Genomic DNA, 19,151 nt, shown 5'->3' on the forward strand with positions numbered 1-19,151 from the left:
GGGGTATGGGTAGGGGTATGGGTAGGGGTAGGGGTAGGCTTAGGGTGCAGAGATGAGGATCTTATATAGCCTGTTAACTAGCTCCTGGTTCAATAAGAGATGCTACCGTAAGGGAATAAGGCTGGCACCCCACATCCTCCTCTGGCCTCCATACACATGGGTATATGCACCTATACACCTTTGTACTTACATCACATATATGTGATCCCCATATTGATCTCTTATAGACATTAAACAAATAAATAAAATAAGCAAAAGATGTGGAGTAAAGAGAAAAGATCATGGAAAGGAATAAGAGAGGAGGTCTGAAAAACAGTGATTAAATCCCTGAACTTTATGTGGCTTCTCTAATCCACAGCACATGCTTCCTACTCCATTGGCAATTGCATTAAAGAAAACAGTCAGATATTATATATAAAGTCTGAAATTACAACTTATTCTATACTTAAGAAAGATGTTTAATTTAATTTTAGTGGCATGGAAAGAAACTTCTACATGCTAAGTGTGGGTTCTTGGCACCATGAATTTTGAGATATGCCTTTCAGGGCCAAACTGATGATAGAAACAGATTCATGAAGAAATAATTTGGTCAAAGAATCCTCACTCCCATCTCTTATTTTTCCTAGAATTGTTTACATGAGAGCTTTTATATTTACAGATAAAATTAACTTTCCTTTCATTGCAATATCTACTTTAAGTATGTTTCATCCACTAATGAGCTATGAAATACAAAGGGATAATTTCAGTTCTTTCAGTTGGTTGACTGTGATATGCATGAGTTTAATGTGTCATCTCCATATGAAGTTTGGGGGTATAGCACAGTCCTTCAACAATGATAAAGAGCATAGCAAATGTTATATGAGTGTAAAAATTTATTTTTCGACAGCTGAGATTGTTCAGTGGAAAGAAAATTCAACTGTGTGTGTATCTATTTCCATTTTTTTCTTTTAACTTGGCAGGTCAAATTGGTTCATATTTTTATCTCTTGAGAAAATAATGTGTTTGGCTGTTATGTACTAAAACCACATGTGCGCCTTCGCATGTGCACACATGCTAGTGTTCTGTTTTGCAGTGTGATTCACAGCCTGGCTCACGCATACCATAATTACCCACATTCACACGCATCCCGCAGTCTTTGTAATCAAAGACAGCACTACTGATGTAGAAACCCTGAAGTGTTGTGTGAGCAAAGGAAGCAAGCTTTCCACAATCCTTGCTGCTTCCATCATCAGTCTGCACTTTGAAGTCTGAACTGGCCACTTGAAATATGTGGCCTCCAAAATTCTGCATTTTTCCCTGTCTCCTGGCAACATCATGTATTTGTACTCTGGCCACCACAGCCCTGTCCACAATGGTCTGCTGCTGTTTTTGAGTTTAAAACAACAAATGGACAAGTTGTCTGGATATGGACAATCAGAATGACTTGAAGTCTCTCCCTTGTCTCTGCATATACAGGCAGTAGCAGAACTGACTACCCTGTGATAGCAAAGAGCGCCTTCTCTTCTCAGATGAGAAAGCATCCATCTTTAGTTACAAGAACAGCCCTCCCGGAGTTCTAACAGTGTAGGCCCCACCTTCTGCAGAATTTAACATCTCCATCTTCCTCGGGATTTAACATGGATGAGTTGGAGCTGGGGTCAGGAGAATAGGGTGAGGAGCTAAAAGGGACTTGAAAAGTACCTAAGGCAAAATATTATGGGTCTTAAAGCCCCCCTCTTGATCCAGGCGCTTCTGTGTTTCAGCCAAAGTCGGACAGTGGCCCCGGTAGACTTCACCTCTGCTCATAGAGCATCTCCATGCACAATCGCTTCAGACCACTGCATTGTTCTTTTCTTAGTCCTCCACATCCTCTCTCTAGCTGTTTCTCACTCTGAGACAACCTGCAGAAGATCTAGAAATGATCTGAATTTCAAGAGCTGTTGTCTTTGGTTTTTGACTTTGAAAGCATCTTTCACTAGCAGCAATGATATAAAGGGCACCTCTCTTTCTCCTGCGGTGTTCTGCCACGGTTAGCAGTGTGGGCATACAGCCATGGATCACTGTAAATTGTATTGTATGTGTATTGTGGATGTCAGCAGCATCCTTAGCCTCTCCAGCTAAATGCCAGTAAACTACCCACCCTTCCCAATTGTAGCAATCAACAATGGTTCTAGACATTGCTCAATGTCTCCTGGAGAGCAACCTCACCCCCAGTGGAGAATCACTCTGTTATACAAAGGAAACTGACATTTATTTGGAAACTCTGATATGGCAGATGTGTGCTGGATGTTTTGTGTAATCTGGCAATCATCCTTTGGAGTCTGACCCCATTTCTGTAGATTAGGAGCCCAGGGGAAGGCAGTGGTAAGGCTTTTGCTGCTTCTGTTGTTACTTGATATTTTTGTTGTCTTATTTTCTAATAGTCAACAATGGAAATAAATTATAACCAGAAAATTAGATTTTTTTCCTAGAGGAAAAAAAGATCTGAGTTTTAGTATATTGGTTCTCTAATGTAGCTTCTGCATCCCCTAAAGTATGGGTATCTAAATTGAAATTTTGCCAGAAGTATAAAAACCAATACTTACTAATTGATAGGGATTTATTTTTCTGATTTGAAGGGTTTTTTGTTGTTGATTTTGTTGGTTGTTGTTTTGGCTTTTTGTTTGTTTGTTTGGGTTTTGTTGTTCTTTAACACTGGAAAGGGATCAAATTATCTTGAATTCCCTATTCCTGCTGACTTTAGGCATGGGAAACCATCTCGTACCTTGTCCCTATCACTTGCTTGTGTGCAGGTTCCTTAAATGCCCCCTCCCTTTCCCCTTTCCTGTGTTTATATCTCTGTGTTCATGCACCATCTTTAGTGCTTTTGTTTATGATCTGCCAATGATCAGCTTTGGCATCCATGCAGTGGGTAAACTGAGGCTGACAGCTGTTGGGGGTCAGTGCTTAGCTGCTGACAGAGGTGGATCCAGATACCTAGAGGAACTGTTGCCAATGGCAACCAGTGATTAGAGAAGTGACTCAGCAGACTCTTCTCTGAGGGAACAAAGGTTAATTTACTGATGCTGGTACTCCCTGTGGCCGGTGGAAAAATGATGAACTCTTTTAACTCCTTGAGAAGGAAAGAGAGAAAATTCACACACATGCACACACACACACACACACACACACACACACACACACACAGTGAGTGGATAAAACAAAAGACAGAGTACAGTAACTTCATATACACAAATATATACATACAGGCCTACAAACAGACATATATATATTCACACATAGAATCGTTATAGAAAAAGTCCAGCAAGCAGGTTCTAAGCATTTCATACATACATATAAATACAAGCATACATACTACATACTGCATACATGCATACATACATACATACATACATACATACAAACAATTGGTGGATGGAGCAAACTCCAAGACACACCCAGACAAGCTTTACATATATACATATATACACATAACTGATGGATGGAAGGAACAATGGACCAACTCCATTCATGCAGACCTTACACATATCCATACATACATGTAGTTGATGGATAGAAGGACAATGCTCCAGCCCTCTACCATTTATTCTTTCTTTCATAGCTTATATATCCCAGCAAAATCTTTCAAGCAATATAAAATTCTGATGTGCTTACATTTTAGTTTTCTTCTAATGAATGATTATGAAAAAACAATGTATTTCCCAATACCTATATAAGAAATAACATTACATAGTACAGGTAAAGAAAATAAATTATTCCCCAAAACCCACGTACATCATAGCTAAGCAACTTGTTATAGATTAACAAAGTGTAAGCAAGCAAGGTAATTTTCTTAGCTAGTTTCTCTTACTGACAGGGAGCGAATTGAAATTACAAAAAAAAAAAAAAGGAGTAATTTCTTTATTATTTATTTTTAAAAGTAGTCTTATAAGAATCTTTTTTAAAAATCACAAATCTAAAATTTTATATAAAAATCAGTCATACCTACTTTAAATGCTAGGAATGCATATCTACCCATCAGCAATTCTTAATCAATCATATAAGGAAGCTGAGGGCAAAAATGGGTATAAGAAATCAATCCTCAGCAGTCCAGCCTCAGTGAGAGTCCCATAAGCCAGGGCTGCCATTGTCCTTGTTCCCTGACCACAAAAGGATCCCTAGCTTAACTAATAAGAGAGTGCCTTCCTGAACTTCAAATTGTTTCCTAAGACTTTTTTTTTTACATCAGAGCCAGTAGTAAAAACATCTCAACCTAGTATTACTAACAATTTTATTTTTCCAATTTTTTTTTCTGAGACAGGGTTTCTCTGTATAGCCTTGGCTGTCCTGGAACTCACTCTGAAGACCAGGCTGGCCTCGAACTCAGAAATCCGCCTGCCTCTGCCTCCCAAGTGTTGGGATTAAATGCATGCGCCACCACCACCCGGCTATTTCCAAATGATTTCTAATGGTGGTGGTCCTTGCTAATAATCTACGTCTCTAAGTTCTTCTGTAGGGTGGTGTTTGAATCTTTAATCTGTTCCAGCAAAAATGCCTAAAAGAAGTCAAATTTTTTTTTTCTTTTAGATATTTTCTTTATTTACATGTAAATTTCTCCATTCCCAGTTTCCCCTCCAAAAAACAAAGAAACAAACAAAAACAACAAAAACAAACCCCTGTTGCCTCCCACTTCCCCATGCCTGCCACCCCGCCTTCTCCCACTTTCTGGCCCTGGCATTCCCCTACACTGGGGCACAGAACCTTCACAGGGCCGAGGTCCTCTCCTCCTATTGATGATTGAATTTGCAATCCTCTACTATACACATGCTGCCTGAACAATCAGACCCCTCCATGTGCAGTCTTTGGTTGGTGGTTGAGACCCTGAGAGCTCTGAGGGTACTTGTTAGTTCATATTGTTGTTCGTCCTAAGGGGCTGCAAACCCCTCAAGGTGGACATTTCATTCCTTCTTAAAAGGGGGAACCAAATACCCACGGAAGGAGTTGCAGAGATTAACTATGAAGCAGGGACTGAAGGAAGGGCAAGCCAGCCTAAATATAGCTATCTCCTGAGAGGCTCTGACAGTACCTGACTAACACAGATGTAGAGGCTCACAGCCATCCATCGAACTGAGTACAGGGTCCCCAGTGAAGGAGTTAGAGAAAGGACAAATTTTAATACTGTGAATGCCAGAGATACCATTGGAGAGGGTCTGGAAGTCCCCTTAGAGTTTCCATACAATTTTGTGAGGGCAGGTAGCAGAGCAGAACTCCATAGTAGCATGAAGTCCTCAGGACATGTGGCTTTGGTAACCCGTGGGCCGCATTCCATGAGTTCTAAAGCCATTTGTTGTTCCTCCTTTATGGCCCTCAGCCATGATCTTCCAACCAACTCAACACAATGCCTCTCAACCTCACTTGAGAGCAGAGAGCGTTGAAAAAATAATATTGCTTAGTATTAAAGGAGTTTTGCAGGCTTGCAAAAGCATTGAAATTTCATGTTTCATGTAGAATTTTCACCCTCATCCTTATGAAACCATGGATGTTTTTGCTATGGAAACCATTATTAGCTATTAACATTTGCCCATTGTTTGTATATTTTAGTGGCATTATAAATCAAAGGCTGGGCTGGAAAACTAACAACCCTATATGTCAGTATCCAAAAGAAAGACATTGTGTTTCATAGTTCAGGTTCATCTCCAGGTATAAAATATTTCCAAAATTTTATGATATTTCTTTCTTTAAAATAAAATTTATAATGAATGTATGCCAAGGGGTGTAGGACTTTTGTTTTTTAAAATAATTATTAGTATGCATCCCAGGCTGGTCTTCAATTTTTGAGCCTCCTGTCATCTTCTCGGGAGTAGTGTAATTATGACAATTTGCCAAGGTCCTTGGCTTACGAAGGCACTTTGGTGTTTGTTGGTTGACTGGCTGGCTGGCTGGTAGGTTTGTTGGTTGACTGGTTGGTCAGTTGGCTGGCTGGCTGGTTGGTTGGCTGACTGGCTGGTTGGTGGATTGGTCAGTTTGTTAGCTGGCTGCTTGGTTGATTAGTTTTTTTTGTTTTTTTTTTTTTTTTCCTTGAGGGAACCAGCAGAATGATCAAGTTAGTTTGAAAGATTTTTCAGAGAAATGTTAGACTTGGACTCATCAAAAGAATGAATGCCTGGTTAGGCCGGTAGGGTATTTGAAGTGCTAATACCCTACAGGCCTATAGAGCCATACTTTTGAGGGCTATTTTTCACATAAAACCAAAGACATTTTCATTCTGCCAGCCAAACTCATCCTGTTCTGCAAAGTCATTTGCATTTTTATAGCATTTCTATACTTTACTTTCTGCTTCCACAGAAACACAAATTATCCTCTCAGGGGAGAATGTCTTAAAACTGAGCAAAGTCTATATGAATTCACAAAGACTGAAGTGGCGGGCACAGGGTCTACACGGGTCTACACCAGTCCTCTACACATATATATATATGTGTGTGTGTGTGTGTTTATACACACACATACATATATTTATATGTGTGTGTATCTGTGTGTATGTGTATACATATATGTATGTATGTATATGTGTATATATACATATATTGTATATATACTTATATTGTATATATATACAATAGCTTTTAGTTTAATACTTTTACGGGATTCTTGAATGTGAGATGAGGAGGTCTCTGCTTCTTATGCCTTCTCTTGGGGCTCCCTTATTTTGCTTTTTGGCTTGGCTTGTTCAACTTTAAAATGATAGGGTTTGGTTTTTGTTTTTAGTTTTTTTGCTTTTTTTGTCTTCTGATACTTTATTTTTGTCCTGTTTTGCTGTTATCTTAGAAACCTGTTCTTTTCTTTTTTTAATTTATTTTTATTTATTTAATGTATCTGAATATGCTAGCTGCATATACTCCTGTGTGCCAGAAGAGGCCATCATATCCCATTATAGATGGTTATCAGCCACATGGTTGCTGAGGATGGAACTCAGGACCTCTGGAAGAGCAAGCAGGCAGTGCTCATAACTGCTGAGCCATCCCTACAGACTGCCTGTTCTTTTCTAATTAGAGACAGAAAGGGAGTAAATCTGGTTTGGAGAGGAGATGAAGAGGAACTGGGAGGAGTACAGGAGGGGAAACTATTCTCAGATTATATTGTATGAGAAAAGAAACTCTGTTTAATAAAAGGAGAAAGACTACACACACATACACACATGCGCGCGCGTGTGTGTGTGTGTGTGTGTGTGTGTGTGTGTGTGTGTGCGTGCGCGCACGCACGTGCGCGCACGCACACGCATGTTTAAAAGGATATTAAATAAAGGTTTAGGGCTTGAGTACAGTTCAGTGATGGAGCCCTTTCCTAGCATATATGAGGTCTTGGGTTCCACCCATCACTACAAGAATAAAACTTAACAATTTCTCTAGAAAATTATCCTTGACTACCTGTTTGACACTTCACACTAGGAGGAAAATAATTGTTTTTGACATTGAGATGGTAAAACAAACCCATTTTAGAGAGTTTTGGAAAGTACTAAATTTATAAAAAGGAAAGAAGTCCACAAATCACAATGGCAGTTAATATTCATAATTTCATTCAAGCTTTCTACTATTTTAAAACTGAAATTTTTACTCTAATAGAGGAAATTATATCTTTTGTTTCCTCTTACTTATATGTATACACATTATCTAACTAAAATGTTCAGTGACACACAACAGTGGATTCCAACACTGGTACCAGTGCTGTAGAGGTGGAGACATAAGTTTCAGAAATTCCAGGCTATTTAAAAAGTTTAAGGGCAGACTGGTAAATCCAGCAAGACCCTTCCTCAGAGAGAGGGTGGGGTGGGGACAGAAGAGAGAAGAGAGGAAGACAAAGAGGGAGAGAGGAATGGAAAAGAACTCTCATATTCTCACAAATATTTTAGTGTTCTAGCAATTTATATGCCATGAATCTTTTAACGTTTCCCAATTTTCTACCATTTACTACATTAAATATTTCAGAATACAAAGTATAGATACTAATATGTTATTCAATCATATAATTATGCCTAATTAAGAAACAATATAAAGTTTGCCCTGCCTACCCCCAAATATATTCCTCTACAAAGATAATCACTATCCTACTGTTTTGTGACAAAACATTTCCTGTAGAGACCCAACATGTCTACTGATCCTATCTAGCAAGCCCACCACTGACCAAAGTATGGACACCATCAAAGTCCAGCTTGGTGAACCAATGAGTTTAATCGAGGTTACTACATGAGCAGCTGCCTAACTAAGGTCCACTCCTGCATAGGCAACAGCTCATAAAAACTGGGAAACTGGAACACACTGTAGAGCCTGCAAGCAGCTCGCATGCTGGAGAGGGTTCCTGCCAAGTGACTCTGGTCAAAACCTTTGACAGGCAGGTCAGCTGGTTATGGCTTCTTCTGGGCAGTTGATCTGGTTTCAGAGTCTTCTTGTTTACAATTTGGCTTATCTGGGAGTGACTCTCAGAAGCTTTATTGCTTACTCTGGAAGGGAGGGCCCTAATGAATCTCTTCAGATTCCGGGACTTCCTGGAGTTATTTTGAGTTGTTTTTTCTTTGCTTAAAGAGCTCCCTTTTAGCATGGAATTTTTCAATTTGGAAGGAAACTGTTATACAACATCTGAATTTGCTTTTCATATTTATCTTCATATGTATGTAAATTAAGTTATTAGTTATTTGAGAGTTCCATACAAGCATTTATTGGTAATGTTTGTCTCTTTCTCCCATTTCTTCCCCAATTCACTCTTCTTTTCTTCACCTACTCATGTTATATCTTTTTTATAAACCTTCAAGAGCAATTTTATGCTACACCAATACTCTTAGATGTGTTATCTTGTACTGGAGAGTGTTTAATTTCCAAAGGACCATATTCTTAAATCTCTGTCTCGGTCTCTCTATCTGTGTCTGTCTCTCTGTCTCTGTCTCTGCCTCTCTCTCTCTCTCTCTCTCTCTCTCTCTCTCTCTCTCTCTCGCCTTCCCCCATCTCTCTGTCCCCCTCTCAGCAGAGAAAACTTGCCAGTGAAACCATAGCTTTGGGTTGGATTCAGTGCCCATCCCCTCTCTCCTCTCTCCTTGATTTGATCTGGCTTGGGCTTGTACAAGTTTCTTATTTGCTGTTGCAACCACCTTGAGTTGGTTTTTGTTTTTTCTTCTTTAGCCACCTTCATGAAGTATATACTATTTTTTGCATACTTGGAAATTTTATACCAAAGTTTAAAAAAAGATTGAGAGGCTGTAGAGGAGGATGCAAAGAACACTTATTGCTTTTACAATGCAAAGGGTTCAATTCAAAGAACTCATATAGTATCTCACAATCATCCTTGGCTCCACTTCCAGAAGATCCGATGCCCTCTTCTGACCTCCTTGGGCATTTTGGGACACACATAGTGTGTGGGTTAAGGGTGTGCTCGGGGAGGTGGGATGTGGGAGTTCTGAACATGCTTACCCTACACTGGAGATGGGGGAGTGCAGTCTGATATCCCCAGGACTGCCAGAGCCAGCTCAGGGTCCCGGACCTCTATAGAGGCTGGTGATATCATGTTCTCAGACTCTTGGGCACCCAGGCACCAGTGGGAACTGCAGAAGAGATGAGAACAGAGTGGGGCCCATGGGCTGTATCTAGCCCGAGGGGAAAGGGGAAAAGGGAAAAGAAGGGAAAGCTCTGGCTGGGTCCTGCGGGGAGGAGAGAGCCCTTGGCTTGTTCTGTGGGTGGCTTTGCTTGCTGGAGGCAGTGGCTAAGAGCACTGAGAGGCCTCTTGCTGGAGATGAGAAGGCCCGCTCCTTAGGGGAAGACCTGCTCCATTGCTCTTGGTGTCCAGGAGCTTGGCAAGATGCCTACGGTCCCTTGCAGAGTTATCCACTGCAGGGTCACTGGGGTTTCCAACCAGAAACCAGCTCAACCAGAAACCAGGCTGCCTTTCACAGTCCTACAGTGGTGCACACATATATACATGCAGACTAAATACTCATATACATGTATGATGAATAAATCTAAAATAAATTAAAACCTTTGGAAAAAGGTTAGGGTATATAGATGGATGACAGAAGACTTCCTTAGCATGTATAACGTTCTAGATTTGACCCTTAGCACTAAAAAGAAATTAAGATACGCAACATTATGTTTTGGCGTGCATCCACACAGTAAGTGGAAAGTGAACCTTCATTTTCCAGCACTTAGAGAAATCAATTAAAAATGGACTTCAGCACTCACTGTGTAACCTGTAACCATAAAGCTAGAAGAAAACATGGGGAATGAGTTTCCTGAGACTGCTGCTGATGGTGGTTATTTTGAATCTCACACCAGAAACTTAGAGGAGTAAGAAAGCAACAGTCAGCAAGAGAGACTACAGCAAGCAAAAAAAAAAAAAAAACACTCTTCTCGGCCAACAAAAGTCACCATCAAGAAAGAGCCTGAGAGGATGCACCACAAACCATATAGTTGATAAAAGGTTAACATCCAAGATATGCTAAAAAAAATCACAACTCAAAAGAAAAGCTCAATACGAAGTAGGCAAAACATGTGAATAGACACTACAAAGACATAAAAATGCCCAATGAGTATCTGCTCAGGAGACCTCAAGACCACATTCTCAGCACAAAGGAGACTTCCCAGAGGGACAATGGGCAGGGACTAAGAAACAAAACCAAAAGATAACAGATGAGGGAGAATCTGAAGTAGCAAGGGAGAAAGGGAAGGAGCATTGTCCGGGAGGACACACAAAGGACTGTCTCTACATAGAGGAGACAGACATAGCCCATAGGAAAATGGCAGTTTATAAAGGTAAAAGGGGAAACCCTTTGTTAGGATGAAGCTTAATTTTAATCTGACATGTTAAGTGGTCCAAAGGGGGCTTTTGATTGCTGTACTTCAATACTTTGATAGCTGGATCTTGGTTCTCACCCTCAGGAGGAGGAAGTGGCCAAATAAAGAAATGGACCTTGATGGCTAGTTTAGGAATCTAATTTCATAGTTTTTAGCAAGGATGATGGAATGGGGAGAAAGGCAAGGCCCTGCCAGAGCCATGTTTGTTATGCTCAGTCTGGCTAGAGTCCCTTTGGGTGCTAGAAAAGGTATTGACATCATTTATCAGCGAAATAGCTGTCAAAATACAATGAGAGAGCACCTCATACTTGTGAGTTTAGTTGCTTCCAAGAGGCAATGTGAGTTGACTATAGAAAAGAGGGCACGGCTATACATGTGGGCCATGGGTTGGCTATAGAGGAAAGGGCATAACTGTAAATGGGTTACTAGGGTTGTGATGCTCTATGACTTTATGTATTGGCATCCAGGAATTGCCCCACAAACCACATGTACATTGAACTCAGACAGACAGGGATGGTTTATTGAGCATTCTCCCTAGGACTGACTGATCAGGAACACAGTCTAGGCTAAAGAACTAGACTGTGACCCCAACCCCACAGAGCTTTTAAGCCTGAAACCCACAAACATCTGTGCCAACTTATTCTACCAATCATTGGGTAAAGGGGAAAGGGGACTTCCTTAGAAACATGTCTTTGTAATACTCTTATCCTATCCTCATTGGTTGAGTTCTTCAATTGTGGCAGGTGACTTGACTTGTATAGCATTCATGTCCCAACTTGCCAACCAGGTACCAACTTGGGTTCCAGGATGTACATGTCTGTTTCTGTCAAGTGGGGTGTCAATTCCCACAGAGATCTTATTTTGGCTATCTATACAAAGCAGTTCTAAATGCCCTCTATTGTGATTGGTTTCCAAGAATACCAAAGCATAGAACATAATAGACTTTGGGCTAATGGTGAATTCAGGCGTGAAGAAGTTCACAGTAACAGTACATGAGAAAGTTTCCTTGTAACAGCATAAAATCCCTGGCTAGACAGGCAACAGTTCCCCTTAACATGTACTTAACTTCTAGAATCTAGGTCATTTGCTTTACTACAAAATAGTGGGTCACAGTTTGTTCATTTGCTTTTCTATTTAGGTCATTTCTAGTCTTTGCTAAAAGCCCACTGCAGCCATGAAGATGTGCCTAACTGCCTGTGTGGTAATGTGTAATGTTGACTCTGGGTATGTAGTGTCAGATCTCAGTATCCAAGGTGATTGGCACCTAGAGCTTCCTGTATACCAAAACCCATGAATACTGAAGTACTTTGTGTAAAACAGTTTTGTGTTGCCTATAGATATTCACATCCTGTACAGCACCTGTAGATTGCTAACAACACTCAGCACATTGTTCTGCTATTAATAGCTAGTATGATGATGTATTTAGGGATCTTACTGTAAATAATAGGAAACAAATAGAGACTTATTGTGAATTTTTATTAAATTATCATCTAAAAAGTATATGTTCAGTATAGATGCAATATTCTTTAAATGGTTAGTTGATTCCATAGATGTTAAACCCACAGACAGGAGTATCTGGCTACTGAATAGTGTGAATGTACAGTCCAAGGTATGAGCCCTTCATATACCTTCAGCATCAGGTCGCCTCTTATGCTGCAGCTTTAAAACCACCTTACCATCTTAAGTTCTGGAAGCCACTAGTCTGTTCTTCATTTTAAGGATTTTACATAAATGGAGTGGCACAGTACAGAGCTATGTTCCAGAGCTGTACCAAATGGACCTGTCACCTATAGTTGTTGTTGGGGGCTGTCAAACTTCTCTGGAGTGTCCATATGAAATATTGAAAGCTTTGTGAGTCATACACCACCCTGTCACTATTCTACTTTTCTGTAAGGGTAAAACATCCAAAATGGCATATTTTTAAAAGGCAGTGGCCATGTCTTCATAAATCTTTATTAGTGAAATTAAATAGAAACTTCCTAATTTTCATTTTGTGTCACAAAATGCCCTTCTGGTTTGGATTTTTTTCCAAAAAAAAGTGTGAAGCATTTTGTCCAGTGACCCAAATCTATGATCTGAGCTATTTGGAAGGCAGAGGTAAAGCCAACTTGAAGTACAGAGAGAATAGATGGCTAGCCTGAGCAATCTAGTGAGACCCTGTCATTAAATTCAAAATTGAAGCTTCTAGAAAACATATCTTTAGCTTGTAGGTTGGCAATTGCCTCTGTCATTCTCTGCCTTACTCTTTGGCCTGGATTTTCTCAGGGGAGCTAAGGGAGGAGCTGACAAAGCCTCAGAGATTTGCCTGTCTACACCTCTTCCAGCAACTGTGCTGGAATTACAGGCATGCAGTCACTGGCTGCCTTTCAGGTGGGGCTAGAGATTTGAACTCAGGCCTTCACACTGCAGCCAGACTCTCCCCTACTGAGCCCCCTGTTTTATATTTCCTAGATAATAACTCTTAGTACCGATGACCTCAGGGCACAGCAGTAATTGCTTCCCTTTTGTAGAATGTGTGTGACTTCTTGTTTGGTTGCTTTTTCCTGTTGCTGGAGTTTGAGATAGAGTCTGCTTTTGTAACCCAGGCTTGCTTTAAACTCACAGGCCTAGTTCAATCTCTGAATTTAGGCCACCACACCTGAGTTGAAAAGTGTCTTTTGAAGAAAAGTCTTCAGTCTTAGAGAAAATCAATTTAACCAAGCAATATTTAACTGTAAATGTAATTATGAGCTCGGAGCACTAGGAAAACAACAAGAGAGAGAATAAAAAAAACACTACTTTCATGAATTTAAAAAAAAAAAAGCCTTTCTTCATCGGGTAGGAAAAGTATGTTTTCACTTTTCTCCAAGACTTTTCAGGACAGTAGTTGAATGCTAACAGCATATCCGGTTGTGTAATCTATTGTTCTATGCACAGAAAGTAGCTTTTAAAAGCCCTGTTGTGGCCAGTGCTGCCTGAAAGCATGCATCTGATATTAATGAAGTGTTACTTTGCTTTGACAAGTTTACAGGCGTCTCTCTTCTGAGCCAGCTGACGTAATTTAAAGTAGGAAAGGACCCTCCCACTTGGCCCTTGCTAACTGACTGTGATGGACTCCTCTGCCTTGCTTGAAGTGGTCCTGAAATCAGAGAGAGCTCTTGACATCTGAAGTACTTTAGAAAGTCATGAAGTCATAGTGACTAAGATTACACATCTCAAAACCTCAGGGAAAACTGGAGGCCGTGGCATGCTCCTGATCTGCACGGCGGGCGAGGCAAAGCCACCTTTAGCTTGTACCTGGTCCTTAAGCCTGTAGACTATTTCTCCAGCGTTCTGCACACTGTTGGAACCGGTCTGGCATGCTTGACAGGCAGTTGGTGTCTTCTCAGACTCGATCCAGTACTCCTGGGGTAAGCAGGCAGGAGTGGGGGTGGGGAGGGTGCTGTCCTAATAAATTGTGTGCTTTGGAGAGAAGTGGCAATGTTTTAATGAGCCCAAGCTAACAATTGTGCTAGCTGCTTCGCTGTGTTAAAAAAAAAATAAAAAACTCTTGTCATTGCCAGAAATATCATATGCATTGTGTTTGAATACTAAGGTGTGTTAGACAATTAACACAGTATCTCTAGTCTTACACTTAATCTTGCTGAGATTCCCTTAGTAACTAGGGGAGGGAGCGTGGGTCACAGACTTCGTGGGGACAGGAATGCTTTTCTGGCTGGGAGCAGGCCCTTGTCGCAGATCACTCTGATGACTTGGGTGCTGTGTTCCTTTCTTTCTTTCGGGGAATTTTCTGTATAAAGCAGAGTGCTTTGACTTCCAGTGTTACAAATTTATGAAGTCCAGACAGGGGAGTCTAATGTTTAAAACATTTAAAAAATACGGAGCTTTACTGTGCAAAAACTGATAGCATCTTCAGGTTCAGAACTTTTACAGAAAACATTATATATTATTAATGACACTTAAATTATGTATTATAATATAATTTTTAATAATCATTGAGTTGTTACTGTATGTCAAGTACTGTATGCATTGTCTAAGGTTAGGAACAATGATATCTGTTTTTAAGGAGAAATTCCAAGCAAATTACATTAGTTACAATATTATTTTCCATTTTCTAAGAAAGCTTTAGGAAAAAGAACATCACCAAAAATTAAATTAGAGCTCGTAAATATTAGTTTGAAGTTACAAGTATGACTAGCAAGATGCACAAATATTTTATAATCAATTAAATACAGATTGTTTACAAATTCTCTCTGGATTTCATGGTTGCTTCAACCTACAGTGCTCTTAGTTTAAGAGGGGAAAATACATGCTAAGAAAGTAGCTGTGTGCTGCTTATTTGTTCTGGATGCCGTTATATAAGAATATTAGCACAGCCAATAAACCTGAGGGCACTTGGTTTAATTCCATGTGCTTTATGACTATGGTTTAATTATATGTGACTCATGACTGGATTTCACTTTGTGTTTTCTAAAAGTACAGAACTTTCTTCTTCTGTAGGTGCACATTCAGTTCTGTGTGCTTGCAGGCTGGGCATGTAGCTCAGTGGTAGAGACCTTGCTTAGGGTGCACAATGCACTGGGTTCGGTCCCCAAGGCTGAAAGTAAAATGGTCTACAGTTGTAGTTCCGTTCCTTAAGGATCTATTGTGGCTGACAATTTGTTCAGTAATCACAAAGGATTTCTGGCTGCTAGAAACCTGGTATATTGGCCACATTTTAAAATGCTGTTTGTGATATAGAAATAAGTCAACCTATTCAGTTGTTCCTGTTTTCAGTGGCACCTGGACTAATCATTTCTGGTAAACTTGCTTGCTTTCGAAGAACATTATCAAAAGTGAAATAGCTGCTTCATTTTTTTTTTCCTACAGAGAGATGTTAATTAGGAACATATGCAACTCACAATCTGAATCCTAAGTGCATTCAACTGATGATTTTGAGTCATTTAAGCAAAGAAATTGTGGACAGTAATGGCATGGGTATTTAACAGTGGTGGTAATCTCTGTGACTTTAAATGAATAGCTTGTCCTATGTTGATTTCATTCCTGTCTTGAAGGGCCGAGGAATCTACCCAAGGAGATTTGTTCTTTTAAACTTCTTTCCCAGTCCCAGGCTTTCTGTTCCCTTTAGCCTGGATCGTTCTCATTTTAGGGTTTTTTTTTTTTTTTTTTTTTTTTTGGTAGGCTTAGGGTTAGGGGACCACCTTTCTATGCAGTTCAGGCTAGCCTAAAACTCAAGATCCTCATGCTTCAGTCTCCCAAGTGCTGGGATAATGGGCAAGCACCAGCATACCTCACTTGCTTATTCTTGAGGCAGGGTTTTACTGTTTTATCTACCTTGTCCTTAAACGCCGCAACACCCTTGCCTCAGATGTCTGAGTACCTAGCATGACAGGCCTATGTCTAAGTTTGCTCTTACATAGTTTGTGCCTGTGCTTGAATAAGACTAATAAATGAGTGGATGTTTTGTGAATGATTAAAGTTTAAAGTGACACCTCATCAAAACTGTCTTCTACCTCTGTAACACTTTTAATCTAGCTGTCCTTAACTTTCTCCAGTGATGATAGAAAACTTTCTCTCAAGATTAAATAGTAATGCAGAGAATTTTTCATAGATATTTTGACACATATGACATATATATATATAGCACTTTGGAATAGCACTTTGGAAACTGTCAGATAAACCACATACACGGTCTTTATTTTGCTTTCATCCATGTATGATTTCATGCTTTTCCTGAAGTTATTTCAAATCCCAACTTCATGAAAATATGTTTGAAAAATCATTTAAATTTCATTGCCCATTGAAATGAAATGAATGAAGTTGGGCATTTTGTACACTTCTTAATACAAATGACAAAGAAATGTACATGTCTGCCTCAGACTCAGTATATCTGTTGCTTCTCCTGTATTCTGGGATTGCTAGCTCATGAGTTACTTGACAACGTTGTATTTGGTGGCTGGAATTGTGTTCCATTATTGTTAGACCAAGAATGTTACCTCTTCTGTGTCTTTGCACACTTTCCTCCAGGTGACAATGACCTCTGGTGTGTGCAAGCCTTTCTGACTCATTTTAAATAGTAACCAAAGCAATTCTATAACTTCTGCTTCAGCAAAGGTTTGGACCTTGTCAGACTTGCCATTGAACTCTATACACTCCCCTTACTGCACAGAAGGTTTGGACCTTGTCAGACGTGACATTGAACTCTATACACTCCCCTTACTGCACAGAAGGTTTGGACCTTGTCAGACGTGACACTGAACTCTGTACACTCCCCTTACTGCACGGAAGGTTTGGCAAGTATTGGGTTTTCATGTTTTGACATCTGTAAAATTAAGAATAATCATATCCATTTTTGAGAGAATTTAAAGCAAACTAAAGTGCAATATAGATTCTGATTGTATGTAGTACAGCTTGAGATCAGCTCAACAAATGTTTTTGAGATAACATTTTGAGAGAAAATTAAGCCTGGAGTAAATTATCAGTTCAACTAGACTGAACTTCAAGGATCAGTCTTTCTCTACCTTCCCAAGCCCAGAGCCCAGGCACAGCCACACATCAGCACCCCCAGTCTTTTGTGTCAGTGCTAGGGTTTTATACTTATGTAGCAAGAACTTAATCAGATGAGCCATTTCTTTAGCCCAGTTATTGGAATTCAGATTATATAGTTTTGACTCCATTGAATAATTTCTAGGGACTAAGTTCTCAGATGTGGAAATATTTGCATTAAAAGGTGTGTGTAAACATTCTTATTCTCTGTGGTTGTGCCTTTGATTTTTTTTTTTTTGAAATGATTTGTTTGACAATGCTAAGATTACAATATGCTAGCCAGACACAGATACTCAAGAGTCTGAAGCATGGAATCAAAGAAGCATCCTGGTGATGTGGTAAGGCTCCATTTAAGAAAGTAAAATCAGCCAAGCTTATAAAACTTGACATTATTCAGATCACCAAGTCATTTAGAGAAGAGAGCTGGTAAGTGTTTTGCAGAATCAGACAAAACAACTTCCAGTGTAAGATATGGTTAGTATGGGAATTGACTGCTGTCTCACCTTTATGCTGTAGTTTTTCATTGTCAGAGACCACCAAACCCAAGAAAACCTCAAGTCTGAATTGCTAAGGGGCTAACAGGGCCTGGAGAAGGGACTTTGTGGCCATGCGACTGCCCCATTTTTCTACTGGCCATTTAGAGACCTGCCTCTCTTAGCATTGAGAACTGGACTTTTATTTTTTTCATTGCCTGGTTCAACCTGTAGCTTCCCGCATGCTGGCCAGGTGCTCTACCACTGAGCTACACTATTAGCACATGGCTAGTATATTTGTAATGTTAACATTGTCAACCAAATCATTTCAGAAAGAAATATCAAACACAGAGAGAATAAGAATGTTTAACCCTACTTATTGATGCAAATATTTCCACATATGAGAACTTAGTCCATAGAAATTATTCAATGGGGTCAAAACTATATAGCCTGAAATCCAACAACAGAACTAGAGAAATGGCTCATTTGATTAGGATCTTGCAATATAAGTCCAGAGTTTAGACATCTAGCTCTCACATACAATCTAGCATTTTCCATACTGTTTCTTGGTAAAAGACATTGAAGTTATTGCCATTTTGACCTTTATGTAAATTATGTCATTTGTTAACCTCTCAAATGGTAATGACCAGACTTTAGTCTAATTTCTTAGCTTTGCTATCTAACAGTGGCATTTTAATCATCAAATAAAACAGAATCTTGTGCAGTCATGTAAGGTCCTTATCTGCACTGCCAGCATTCGTGATGGACGTGCTCTTGTTGGGAAGGTGGATGTCCATTTTGTTCTGTGCTTTTCCTTGTCCTTGTAGCGACTCAGACCAAACAGGGCTTTGAGCTCCTGTATAACAGGAGAACAGATCTCAGTGTACCTATAACAAAAGATGTGATTTTATTTTTGATACTAGCTCTGGTCTCCTAGTTTGGAGCAAGATAATTAATAGTGCTAGGAGTGAGTATATGGACAGGAGAAAGGCTCGATCATCCATCCTGTTCTGTCATTCTCCACCTTATTTCCTTAAGGGCTCTGTCATTCAGCAGGGAGCTAGGCTAGTGGCCTTCAAGTCTGAATGACCCTCCTGTATTCACTTCCCCACAGTATAGAGGTTACAGGCACAGAGCCATATACTGCTTTATACTGCTGGAATCCAAGCTCAGGTTCCTCTACTTAGGCACCAGAACTCTTATCTACTGAGCCATCTCTCTAGTTGAAACATTTGTTTTAAACATAGAAATAAATTTAGTTTAATTTTAATTATTTTAAATCTCTCCACTGCCCTGTCTAAGAGGTGGGAAAGACCTGAAGATTGAAACAACTTCCTCTCCTCCTCCTCCTCTTCCTCCTCCT

The 19,151-nt window shown here is 39.8% G+C and overlaps 1 protein-coding gene across 7 annotated transcripts in view; it reads left to right on the forward strand.

The window, feature by feature from the left end:
• Positions 1 to 19,151, forward strand: part of Cacnb2 (calcium voltage-gated channel auxiliary subunit beta 2) — a 376,672-nt gene that overhangs the window by 196,871 nt on the left and 160,650 nt on the right. The window contains exon 1 of one of the 7 annotated variants that reach the window (XM_031369062.1): positions 13,939 to 14,179. The exons of the other annotated variants lie outside the window; for them this stretch is intronic. Within the exon in view, the coding sequence (XP_031224922.1) occupies positions 14,129 to 14,179 (51 nt within the window). The 5' untranslated portion in view covers positions 13,939 to 14,128. Of the gene's footprint in view, positions 1 to 13,938; positions 14,180 to 19,151 lie in introns of those variants that run through there. 7 annotated transcript variants of the gene reach the window in all.

The sequence above is a fragment of the Mastomys coucha genome, unplaced genomic scaffold (genome assembly GCF_008632895.1).
Source record: "Mastomys coucha isolate ucsf_1 unplaced genomic scaffold, UCSF_Mcou_1 pScaffold15, whole genome shotgun sequence".
In the NCBI taxonomy this organism is placed as follows: Eukaryota; Metazoa; Chordata; class Mammalia; order Rodentia; family Muridae; genus Mastomys; species Mastomys coucha.